Source organism: Balaenoptera acutorostrata, chromosome 1 (assembly GCF_949987535.1).
Source record: "Balaenoptera acutorostrata chromosome 1, mBalAcu1.1, whole genome shotgun sequence".
In the NCBI taxonomy this organism is placed as follows: Eukaryota; Metazoa; Chordata; class Mammalia; order Artiodactyla; family Balaenopteridae; genus Balaenoptera; species Balaenoptera acutorostrata.
The window spans coordinates 148300948-148314214 of NC_080064.1; the positions used below are offsets into that span (position 1 = coordinate 148300948).

At 35.3% G+C, this 13267-nt stretch overlaps 1 protein-coding gene across 3 annotated transcripts in view; it reads right to left on the minus strand.

The window, feature by feature from the left end:
* The window catches only part of TPR (translocated promoter region, nuclear basket protein), a 68548-nt gene that overhangs the window by 53898 nt on the left and 1383 nt on the right, over positions 1–13267 (minus strand). For all 3 annotated transcript variants that reach the window (XM_057540605.1, XM_057540549.1, XM_007166973.2), the window contains exons 3-7: positions 12242–12346; positions 9612–9685; positions 7641–7737; positions 6427–6530; positions 5923–6087 (exon numbers count right to left, since the gene is read on the minus strand). In XM_057540605.1, the coding sequence (XP_057396588.1) occupies positions 5923–6087; positions 6427–6530; positions 7641–7737; positions 9612–9685; positions 12242–12346 (545 nt within the window). The remainder of the gene's footprint in view (positions 1–5922; positions 6088–6426; positions 6531–7640; positions 7738–9611; positions 9686–12241; positions 12347–13267) is intronic.

Genomic DNA, 13267 nt, shown 5'->3' on the forward strand with positions numbered 1-13267 from the left:
AAGAAAAAAGAATGAAAAGAATTGAGGACAGTCTCAGAGACGTATGGGACAACATTAAATGCACCAACATTCAAATTATAGGGGTCCCAGAAGAAGAGATAAAGAAAGGGACTGAGAAAATATTTAAAGAGATGATAGTTGAAAACTGCCCTAACATGGGAAAGGAAATATTGAATAAACTCCAGGAAGCACAGAGAGTCCCATACAGGATAAATCCAAAGAGAACCATGCCAAAACACATACTAATCAAACTATCAAAAACTAAATACAAAGAAAAAATATAAAAAGCAGCAAGAGAAAAGCAACAAATAACATACAAGGGAATCCCCATAAGGTTAACAACTGATTTCTCAGCAGAAACTCTGCAAACCAAAGGGTGTGGCAGAACCTATTTAAAGTGATGAAAGGGAAAAACCTACAACCAAGATTACCCTACCCAGCAAGGATCTCATTCAGATTCAGGGGAGAAATTAAAACCTTTACAGACAAGCAAAAGCTAAGAGAATTCAGCACCACCAAACCAGCTTTACAACAAATGCTAAAGGAACTTCTATAGGCAGGAAACACAAAAGAAGGAAAAGACCTACAATAAAAAACCCAAAACAATTAAGAAAATGGTAACAGGAACATACATATTGATAATTACCTTAAATGTAAATGGATTAAATGCTCCTACCAAAAGACCCAGACTGGCTGAATGAATACAGAAACAAGACCCATATATATGCTGTCTACAAGAGACCCACTTCAGACCTAGGGACACATTTAGACTGAAAGTGAGGGGATGGAAAAAGATATTCCATGCAAATGGAAATCAAAAGAAAGCTGGAGTAACAATTCTCATATCAGACAAAATAAACTTTAAAATAAAGCCTATTATAAGAGACATCGAAGGGCACTACATAATGATCAAGGGATCAACCCAAGAAGAAGATATAACAATTGTAAATATTTATGCACCCAACATAGGAACACCTACATACATAAGGCAAATACTAACAGCCATAAAAGGGGAAACTGACAGTAACATAATCATAGTAGGGGACGTTAACACCCTACTTTCACCAATGGACAGATCATCCAAAATGAAAATAAATAAGGAAATACAAGCTTTAAATGATACATTAAACATGATAGACTTAATTGATATTTATAGGACAGTCCATCCAAAAACAACAGAATACTTTCTTCTCAAGTGCTCATGGAACATTCTCCAGGATAGATCATATATTGGGTCACAAATCAAGCCTTGGTAAATTTAAGAAAACTGAAATCATATCAAGTATCTTTTCCGACCACACGCTATGAGACTAGGTATCAATTATAGAAAAAAATCTGTTAAAAATACAAAAACATGGAGGCTAAACAATACACTGCTAAATAACCAAGAGATCACTGAAGAAATGAAAGAGGAAATCAAAAAATACCTAGAAACAAATGACAATGAAAACATGACAACCCAAAACCTATGGCATGCGGCAAAAGCAGTTGTAAGAGGGACGTTTATAGCAATACAATCCTACCTCAAGAAACAAGAAACACATCAAATAAACAACCTAACCTTACAACTAAAGCAATTAGAGAAAGAAGAACAAAACAATGCCAAAGTTAGCAGAAGGAAAGAAATCATAAAGATCAAATTAGAAATAAATGAAAAAGAAATGAAAAAAACGATAGCAAAGATTAATAAAACTAAAAGCTGGTTCTTTGAGAAGATAAAGAAAATTGACAAACCATTAGCCAGACTCATCAAGATAAAAAGCGAGAAAACTCAAATCAATAGAATTAGAAATGAAAAAGGAGAAGTAACAACTGACACTGCAGAAATACAATGGATCATGAGAGATTACTACAAGCAACTATATGCCAATAAAATGGACAATCTGGAAGAAATGGAAAATTCTTAGAAAAGCACAACCTTCTGAGCCTGAACCAGGAAGAAAGAGAAAATATAAACGGACCAATCACAAGCACTGAAATTGAAACTGTGATTAAAAATCTTCCAGCAAACAAAAGCCCAGGACCAGACGGCTTCACAGGTGAATTCTATCAAACATTTAGAGAAGAGCTAACACCTATCCTTCTCAAACTCTTCCAAAATATAGCAGTGGGACGAACACTACCAAACTTATTCTAGGAGGCCATCATCACCCTGATGTCAAAGATGTCACAAAAAAAGAAAACTACAGGCCAACATCACTGATGAACATAGATGTAAAAATCCTCAACAAAATACTAGCAAACAGAATGCAACAGCACATTAAAAGGATCATATGGGCTTCCCTGGTGGTGCAGCGGTTGAGAATCTGCCTGCCAATGGAGGGGACATGGGCTCGAGCCCTGGTCTGGGAAGATCCCACATGCCGCAGAGTGGCTAGGCCCGTGAGCCACAACTACTGAGCCTGTGCGTCTGGAGCCTGTGCTCCGCAACAAGAGAGGCCACGATAGTGAAAGGCCCGCGCAACGCGATGAAGAGTGGCCCCCGCCTGCTGCAACTGGAGAAAGCCCTAGCAAAGAAACGAAGACCCAACACAGCCAAAAATAAATAAATAAATAAATAAATAAATAAGCTCATTTAAAAAAAAAAAAAAGGATCATATACCATGATCAAGTCGGGTTTATCCCAGGAATGCAAGGATTCTTCAATATAAGTAAATCAATTGATATGATACACCATATTAACAAACGGAAGGAGAAAAAACATATGATCATCTCACTAGATGCAGAAAAAGCTTTCAACAAAATTAACACCCATTTATGATAAAAACCCTCCAAAAAGCAGGCACAGAGGGAACTTACCTCAATAAAATAATGGCCATATATGACAAACCCACAGCCAACATCATCCTCAATGGTGAAAAACTGAAACCATTTCCAGTAAGATCAGGACCAAGCAAGGTTGCCCACTCTCACCACTATTATTCAACATAGTTTTGGAAGTTTTAGCCACAGCAATCAGAGAAGAAAAAGAAATAAAAGGAATCCAAATCGGAAAAGAAGAAGTAAAGCTGTCATTGTTTGCAGATGACATGATACTATACATAGAGAATCCTAAAGATGCTATCAGAAAACTACTAGAGCTAATCAATGAATTTGGTAAAGTTGCAGAATACAAAATTACTGCACAGAAATCTCTTGCATTCCTATACACTAATGATGAAAAATCTGAAAGAGAAATTAAGGAAACATTCCCATTTACCACTGCAACAAAAACAATAAAATACCTAGGAATAAACCTACCTAAGGAGACAAAAGACCTGTATGTAGAAAACTATAAGACACCGATGAAAGAAATTAAAGATGATACAAACAGATGGAGAGATATACCATGTTCTTGGACTGGAAGAATCAACATTGTGAAAATGACAATACTACCCAAAGCAATCTACAGATTCAATGTAATCCCTATCAAACTACCAATGGCATTTTTCACAAAACTAGAACAAAAAATTTCACAATTTGTATGGAAACACAAAAGACCCTGAATAGCCAAAGCAATCTTGTGAAAGAAAAACGGAACTAGAGGAATCAGGCTCTGTGTCTTCAGACTATACTACAAAGCTACAGTAATCAAGACAGTATGGTAGTGGCACAAAAAGAGAAATACAGATCAATGGAACAGGATAGAAAGCCCAGAGATAAACCCATGCACGTATGGTCACCTTATCTTTGATGAAGGAGGCAAGAATATAATGGAGAAAAGACGGCCCCTTCAATAAGTGGTGCTGGGAAAACTGGACAGTTACATGTAAAGGAATGAAATTAGAACACTCCCTAACACCATACACAAAAATAAACTCAAAATGGATTAAAGACCTAAATGTAAGGCCAGACACTATTAAACTCTTAAGAGGAAAACATAGGCAGAACACTCTATGAGATAAATCACAGCAAGATCCTTTTTGACCTACCTCCTAGAGAAATGGAAATAAAAACAAAAATAAACAAATGGGACCTAATGAAACTTAAAAACTTTGTACAGCAAAGGAAACCATACACAAGACGAAAAGACAACCCTCAAAATGGGAGAAAATATCTGCAGACAAAGAAATGGACAAATGATTAATCTCCAAAATATACAAGCAGCTCATGCAGCTCAATACTAAAAAAACAAACAACCCAATCCAAAAATAGGCAGATGACCTAAATAGACATTTCTCCAAAGAAGATATACAGATTGCCAACAAACACATGAAAGGATGCTCAACATCTTTAATCATTAGAGAAATGCAGATCAAAACTACAATGAGTTATCACCTCACACCGGTCAGAATGGCCATCATCAAAAAATCCACAAACAATAAATGCTGGAGAGGGTGTGGAGAAAAGGGAACCCTCTTGCACTGTTGGTGGGAATGTAAACTGATACAGCCAGTATGGAGAACAGTATGGAGGTTCCTGAAAAAACTAAAAATAGAACTAACATACGACCCTGCAATCCCACTACTGGGCATATAACCTGAGAAAACCATAATTCAAAAACAGTCATGTACTACAATGTTCATTGCAGCTCTATTTACAGTAGCCAGAACATGGAAGCAACCTAAGTGTCCATCGACAGATGAATGGATAAAGAAGATGTGGCACATATATACAATGGACTATTACTCAGCCATATAAAGAAATGAAATTGAGTTATTTGTAGTGAGGTGGATGGACCTAGAGTCAGTCATACAGAGTGAAGCAAGTGAGAAAGAGAAAAGCAAATACCGTATGCTAACACATATATATGGAATCTAAAAAAAAAAAAAAAAAAAAAAGAAAATATGGTTCTGAAGAACCTAGGGGCAGGACAGGAATAAAGATGCAGACGTAGAGAATGGACTTGAGGATACGGGGAGGGGGAAGGATAAGCTGGGACGAAGTGAGAGAGTGGCATGGACATATATACACTACCAAATGTAAAATAGATAGCTAGTGGGAAGCAGGCGCATAACACAGGGAGATCAGCTCGGTGCTTTGTGACCACCTAGAGGGATGGAATAGGGAGGGTGGGAGGGAGACGCAAGAGGGAGGAGATATGGGGATATGTGTATAAGTATAGCTGATTCACTTTGTTATACAGCAGAAACTAACACACCATTATAAAGCAATTATACTCCAATAAAGATGTTAAAAATAAATAAATAAAGTTTAGCTGCCAAGTAAAAGCAAAATAATCCCCCACACCCAAAAAAGCATTTTACATAAAATATGAATGTTTAAGAAAATGAAAAATAATAGCTCACAGAACAACATGTTTAGATTTAGCTCAGAGAAACTCACCACCACTTCTTAAACATGTATCTTAGGAAAGACACACCATAAGACAGTAGATAGTATGAAAATTCATCCAAGGATATGTAAGTTCTTTATTTAAATGCAAGTCAGAAAGAGAAAACAAATATCGTATATTAACGCATACATGTGGAATCTAGAAAAATGGTACAGATGAACCTATTTGTAGGGCAGGAATAAAGACGCAGACATAGAGAACGGATGTGTGGACACAGCGGGGGTGGGGGAAGGGGAGGGTGGATGAACTGGGAGATTAGGTTTGACATAAATACACTACCATGTGTAAAAAAGACAGCTAGTGGGAACCTGCTGTATAGCTCAGGGAGCTTGGCTCAGTGCTCTGTGATGACCTAGATGGGTGGGATGGGGGGTGGGAGGGAGGTCCAAGAGGAAGGGGATATAGGTATACATATAGCTGATTCACTTCATTGTACAGTAGAAACACAGCATTGTAAATCAATTATAATCCGATTAAAGAAATGTAATTGGTTAATTTCTTAGGCCAAATGTTCATGAGTTATGTCCTCCACATTGACCCCTAATCTTACAATATATTTAGTTTGGTACTCCACTGAATAAATTTGTATAAGCTGGCACACAAATGTAAATTATAAGTAACATAAAGATACAATTTTACTAAGTTACCTCCTCTTTTTTGTTTTCAAGATTACATTTAAGCTCGAGAATTTCATTTCCTTTATCTCTGCCGAGAGCCAGAAGTTCATCAGTTTTGGTCTTCAACTCTGTATTCAGCCAAGTATTCTGATTATGTAACAACTCTTTTTCTTGCTCCAAGCGTTTTTCTCGATACTAAGGAAATCCAAGAAAAAAAGGTTTACAGTTAAATATAATATACGGTTATTCAAAAGCTTTTGTGTGTAGCTAAGGTACACAAGCAGAACTTTTACAACAGAAATAAGTATTTGCATGGACTCTTAACAGAAAAGAGAATCAGGTAAGAACAATATGAAACAAACATCATATAAGCAAAACAGTTCAGTTAAAACTGTCTTAAAACTTAATTCCCTGATATTAAAAAAATGTAGCTTTTAATTCCTTTATAGATAACTTGCTTATATTTAACATTTAATTTAGGTGAGTTTTAATCAAAAGTTGTATTTTGTGCATTAGAAATTGTTTGTTTCTCACCTTAACAGAAACCTCAGAAGCTTGAAGTTCATCCAATTTTAACTGAAGCTCACCCTTTGTTGCATTGCTTTCTTTAAGTTTTTCATTTAGACGTTTAACATCCTCTAGAAGGGTCAGAAGAGAATGTGAAAATGACTAATGAATGGTCAGAGGAACCAAACATCAAAAATGCATCTCTAGGAATACAAATATTTATATAAGTAGTTCTCAACTCTTCTATTTTAACTTGTTTCTGCCACACTTAATCACAAATTTAAACAAATAGATGATGAAGCCAAATTCACGCATCCAACCAAACATGTAAATTATACTGGCTATCTTATTTTAAATGCAGTATCTAAAGCTAAATATACAACATTAAGATTAATTTTCCTCATATTAACCAAAGGTCTATTAAAATTTCACAAATTAGTCATTTATTAAGTTAAAAAGCAATGATACACATCAAAACCTTACATTCAAAACAGCAGGAATATACATGCTTAATTTTTTTTGTATTCCTTACATGAAGGTTTTTATGAAAAAATTTAATTTTACCTACCCATTAGCTGATCAAAATCATCAACAAATACTTTGAATTAATTTTTCTGAGAATAGAATAGTTACTAATTGACTATTATTGTACAGTAACATAAGTATTTGAAAATTCTTCCTTCAGTAGAAATAAAAATTCTGAAAAATCTTATAAAAAGGAACCAAAGGGAACTGGATACCATTAAACTGCTTAAGAGTCACATTCACTTGAATACATCAACTGTATTACATATTATATTCTATGTCTAAATATCTTATATTCTTGCTTCCTAATTCTTTCAGCCTGTGCTTTTAAATATGGGCTCTCCTTTTAGGTTCTTATATTGAGTGCTTGTGGACAGCTTACACCAGCAAGGGTGTCTGTATAAAACGAAGGAGTTCAAGCCTCTACAACTGAACATCTGAACAGTTTCCAATTTGATACTATAAATAATACTGTAGTACATAAACCTTGGTCCAAATTCTTTCAGATGTTTTTCATTTGTGTACTTGTCTATAGACACCTCTTTAAGTGCTCAGAATGATCTAGAGATAAATGAGTAGGAGAAACAACAGGATATTACTCTGAACTCTATTCTGAGCTATGACAAACACCAGCTAATAGAAATGGACTGGGGATTAAATCTTAGCACTGTTAGAAGAGAAAGAGTGAAGTTAGAGACTAAGGTCCTTGTTCATACCTGTTAAATATTCAAGTTCTTGAGACAGTCTCTCATTGGTTCTAATTAAGTCTCTTTTCTCAGCTTCTAATTCTTCCTTTGTCCTTGTAAACTGGCTCTGTCATATAAAGGAGTAAGCATAAAACATTTAAGAAAATCAAGTTGATCAAATATATAGAAATGAACATGGAATTGGCACCTTAGTTAACATTAGCAGTGGTTTAAAAATGGTTGGTTTTCTTACTTATGGCTTATACATCAAAATGTTTAAAAACTACCCATAATCTCAACACTTCTGTTCATATTTTGGGTTTTTTTTTTTTTAATTTTATTTATTTATTTATTTATTTATGGCTGTGTTGGATCTTCGTTTCTGTGCAAGGGCTTTCTCCAGTTGCGGCAAGCGGGGGCCACTCTTCATTGCGGTACGCGGGCCTCTCACTATTGCAGCCTCTCCTGTTGCGGAGCACAGGCTCCAGACGCGCAGGCTCAGTAATTGTGGCTCACGGGCCTAGTTGGTCCGCGGCATGTGGGATCTTCCCAGACCAGGGCTCGAACCCGTGTCCCCTGCACTGGCAGGCAGATTCCCAACCACTGCGCCACCAGGGAAGCCCCCATATTTTGGGTTTTTAAAAATTATTCTTCCTAGACTCACAAAAAAATTTCCCATGTCACTTTTTAATCACTTGCAAGTGTCATATAATTATATAATTACTTCAACAAGCCTTTATAAGAAACTTAACTTACTTCTAATTTTTGCTGTTATAAAATAAAACTTTAATGAATATCACTGCATCTTGGTTCAAATTATTTCTCAAGAAAGATCCCCAGAAACAGAATTATTTAAAACTCTTAGTATATTTTGTCAAATTGCTTTGCAGCAAGACAACGGCAATTTATAGGCTTTTCTTTAAGTCATAATTGCCAATCTCAAGCCACTTATGCCAGAAGTGAAGATTATGCTTAAAAAAAAAAAAAAAGGAGAAAAAAAAAATCAGTGTTAACATGGGGAGGTGAAAAATAATTACCTTGTTGCATTATCTGCATTTTTCTGATTACAAGTGATGTAGAATAATATTTCATATTGCTATTGACTATTTGTACAGCTTCCTGTCTGGTTTAAAAACCTTTGCCCATTTCCCCCTTTGAATAATTTTTCTTATAATTTGAAAAGCAGTCATGTATTAAGAATATATATAGTCATATTTTTATTGAGAAAATACTTTCTATGATTTATTTGCTTTTTAATTCTTTTTATGTAGAAAATTTTAAATTTCTATTGGATCAAGTCTATCACTCTTTCCCACTATAAGTGTCTTCCATATATCAAATATCTTTTAACCTCAAATCAAACACAAATTTTTAAAAAGCAATGGCAAGAGTCTAAAGGTCTATCTGATCAAAGAATCACTGGGTATGACCACTTTATTAAACAAACTGGCCCGCAATTCTTGTAATCATATTCAATCTGTTATTCTTAATCACTACTCTAAGGAAATGATTACCAATGAGGATTCACACATATCCCCAACTGTACCACAATACTGGAAATAATGCCTAGGCAATAGTAAGCATTAAATAGATAATTTCTAAAAGAATGGAAGGAAGATAGGTAGGTCAGTGGGTGAGTGGGTGGATAGACAGACAGATGGACCTATGAATATCTACCCTACTTACAGATTTATGGCACTTTACTTATAATGCAAAAGAAAATTTTTTAAAATCATGACTTAAGAGCTACACAGCTAAAAGCAAGTGTTTTTTTATATCAAGAACTTACCTATTCTAATAAGTAAAAGGAATATCCAATCAATCATTAAAACATAAAATCCTATTAAGGAATTTATGTATATACATTTTTGTTAGTAGCTTCTCCTAACTGAACATATTTCATCTTCCCACTGACTAAATAACCAATAAGCACAATCAGAATAGAAAACTTCCTCAAGTATCAGGTTTACAAGTAGCTTTATTCACAGGAATAACTTTTACCTGAATGGCAATATTGCGATCCTGAGCCACTTCAAGTTCTTTGTTTTTCTCAGTTAGCGCCTTCAGTTGACTGTCTGGATAAAAGGAATTTTATGAACACACGTACATAAGCTTAAAACTTGCGATGACAGTTTGCATTCAACGGCCACCCATACACATTTTGAAATTAAGAAACTGAGTTTCGGGCTTCCCTGGTGGCGCAGTGGTTGAGAATCTGCCTGCCAATGCAGGGGACACGGGTTCGAGCCCTGGTCTGGGAAGATCCCACATGCCGCGGAGCGACTAAGCCCGTGAGCCACAATTGCTGAGCCTGCGCGTCTGGAGCCTGTGCCCCACAACGGGAGAGGCCACGATAGTGAGAGGCCCGCGCACCGCGATGAAGAGTGGTCCCCACTTGCCGCAACTAGAGAAAGCCCTCGCACAGAAACGAAGACCCAGCACAGCCATAAATAAATAAATAAATAAATAAATAAAATTAAAAAAAAAAAAAAAAAAAAAGAAACTGAGTTTCAGAAAGGTTGAGCTGCACAACACTGTGTTCCAAATTCGTGAGTACCACCCAAATTTACTGTATTTCTAGTACAAATTTTTAAATATGCTATCCTGTCTTCAAAATCATATTTGTGATCATTTTAGCCAACATTTTTAGGAAAAAGTATATGCAATTACCAATTTCCTTATTTTTCAATGACATCTTCTAAGTCAATCATAAAAAAGTGAATTAATTGTATTTGCAAATTTAAAAATTAAGTGAAAAAAGACAAAATCAAGAGAATAAATAATAACATTTAAACTACATGAAATGTATGCAGAGTAAATCACAATAATGGATAACTGTAATTCAGCTGGTTTACCACGTTAAAAAGAGCTATGCTTGATACTGAATTTTCAGTCCCACAATCTCCACTCATAATGGGCTATCTCCCCTATAGTTTCTCTTCTAAACATATTCCAATAATTAGGAAGAGTATACTTTCTGAAACTTTCTTCCACTGAAACACGTCTATGCTATGTGCTGGTAATTTAATGAACAAATACATTATTATTACTTCCAAGTTAAACAATTCGTTTATTAAAAGAAAAACAAAAAACCTGCTAAATTTGTCCAAATTTTCTATGTCGTTTTAATGTTATTTACTGCTTCCAAACTAAAAAAACATAAAAATATAAACTGTACACCCCAGGAAGCCATGTCTATCTAGGTTTATCCCCATCTTCTCCTCCCTCTCCCTTTTCCAGATCTCATAAAAGAAGCTGGGATCACAGTCATTTTCTTGAAATTTTTTAGCACTATTGCTCTACAAACCTTTTCTTTTAATGCCAAGACAAAACTATGTACAGGTGATAAATCAGATGTAGCTACTCAAGTATTCATACCCTCATTACACATGTATATATACCATCATACGTATACGTCACGTTTTAAAAATGAGATGTGCCAAAATTAGTTGAAAAGGGTTTCGACTCAAACACACAGCCGATGGGCATGGACTTGGTTAAGAAAGAAGACTAATGTTTCAGCCATTCTCTTGATTATTAGCTTCTTGCATTCCCAATGAAATTAAAATCCAGCTATACCTAATAACAAATATTATGTCCCTACTCTATAAAGATCTTCCTGACATTCACTTTTTTCTCTGTAAACAAGGCACATAAAAACACATCATCCTCCCAAGAAATGTCAGGACCTTTAAGATCGTGTGTACTTTCTAGGACTTAATGATGTAAGAAAATTAATTAAGAAGAAAAATAGCTGTTCATCTTTCAATGGAATTAGGCCTTAAAGAGAAAATTACATCCTGAGGTTCATTAAGTAGTTATAAATATCATAACAAGAGTTAAAACATGAATATAATAATGGAACTAATAGACTTTAATTTTTCAACAACATAAAAATATTTAAGTCACTCTCTTTACTTTTTCAGTTGGATAATGCTTTAGCCTTTTCAAAATGCTTTCATATATACCTCATTTGACCTGTACAGCTGTTTAAGTAGATAGACAAGTGGTTCTAGCCATTTTATAAACAATAATCACTGTTATGATTTACATATGACCTAAGAGTTGTTTTTTTTTTTAAACTTTTTTTTTCCCAATTATTAATTTATTTATTTATGGCTGTGTTGGGTCTTCGTTTCTGTGCGAGGGCTTTCTCTAGTTGTGGCAAGCGGGGGCCACTCTTCATCGCAGCACGCAGGCCTCTCGCTATCACGGCCTCTCTTGTTGCGGAGCACAGGCTCCAGACGTGCAGGCTCAGTAATTGTGGCTCACGGGCCTAGTTGCTCCGTGGCATGTGGGATCCTCCCAGACCAGGGCTCGAACCCGTGTCCCCTGCATTGGCAGGCAGATTCTCAACCACTGCGCCACCAGGGAAGCCCGACATAAGAGTTTTTAATAGCAGTCAGAATTAGAACCCATGCCTCCTGACCATTAAGCCCTGTCCTCTTTCAAAGTCTTTACCACTGATTGAAAAAAAATCACACTGAAAGAAAAAAACATAATATTACCAGAAATGAAAACAAGGACAATCACTATTTTCATATATAGTAAATAAATGTTTCCAAAGCATACAAGGGAGTATCTGAAGATCTCAATACTCCAATATTAGAAAGATATAATTAAATACTTACTGAGTTTCTCCAGCTCAAGCCGCAAGCTTTGGCACTCTCGGGTTTCATTCACAAGTCTCTCCTGACTGTGGGACAGCCTCTTCTCTATCTCAAAGTACTGTTGTTCTACAGATGATCAGAGGAAAAAAAAAAAAAAATCAAACATACATGTACACACTGTCAATACTGCTACTTATTTTTGATAACCTTGATTTTAAAATTTAAGACATAGTATTGGAACCCACACTGCAAATAAGAGAGAATTTGAGTAAAGATAAATAGATCAAGTACAGAAAAGGACTTTAATCCAACATTTCCAACCGACATATGTAAAATGACAAAAGAAAATAAGGCCTGAGAGGGTTTTAACAAATTATTTTTCTGCCTATTCCACAAGATTATGAGATTCTTCAAGGCAGGCAACATGTCTCATTTATCATAGTATTTTCCCCACACATTAGTAGACTTCTTAGCATAAAGCAGACCAAAAAAATATATTTATTAAATGGAGAAAAAATTATTTAGGTTAAAAACTGCTTTGCTTTAAAAAGGTTTGTCTTAAGATAGCCAAAATAATGCCTGAACATATAAAATTACTAAATTTATGTAAAAATAAACATGTTAACTTTCCAAGGGAAGCGACCGATAGTGTACTGTTCAGCAAATAGAAGACGCTCAATATTTATTGTGTAAATTAACACATAGAATGCAGTGCACTATATTCAGTGTTGGGATTCAGAGAATTAATTTTCAACATCAATTCTGCTTGGTAACTTTATTTTTTTTAAATGAAAACTTTTTCAGAATTTTCAATCCACTTAGCAAAAACCAGTTACCAATCCCGCACCGCCTCCCCACCAAAAAAAACCTGGTAAACCAAGACACACAACCTGGTAAACCAAGACACACAACAGACGGTTTTTATTTTACTAATGGTAATTACTATGCTCTTAATCTTTCTTCAATGATATTCAAGTCACCATTGTGAGGAACTTTCTTATTCGAGGGTCTACTACTACAGGTATTTATAAGGTCTTAATATATTTT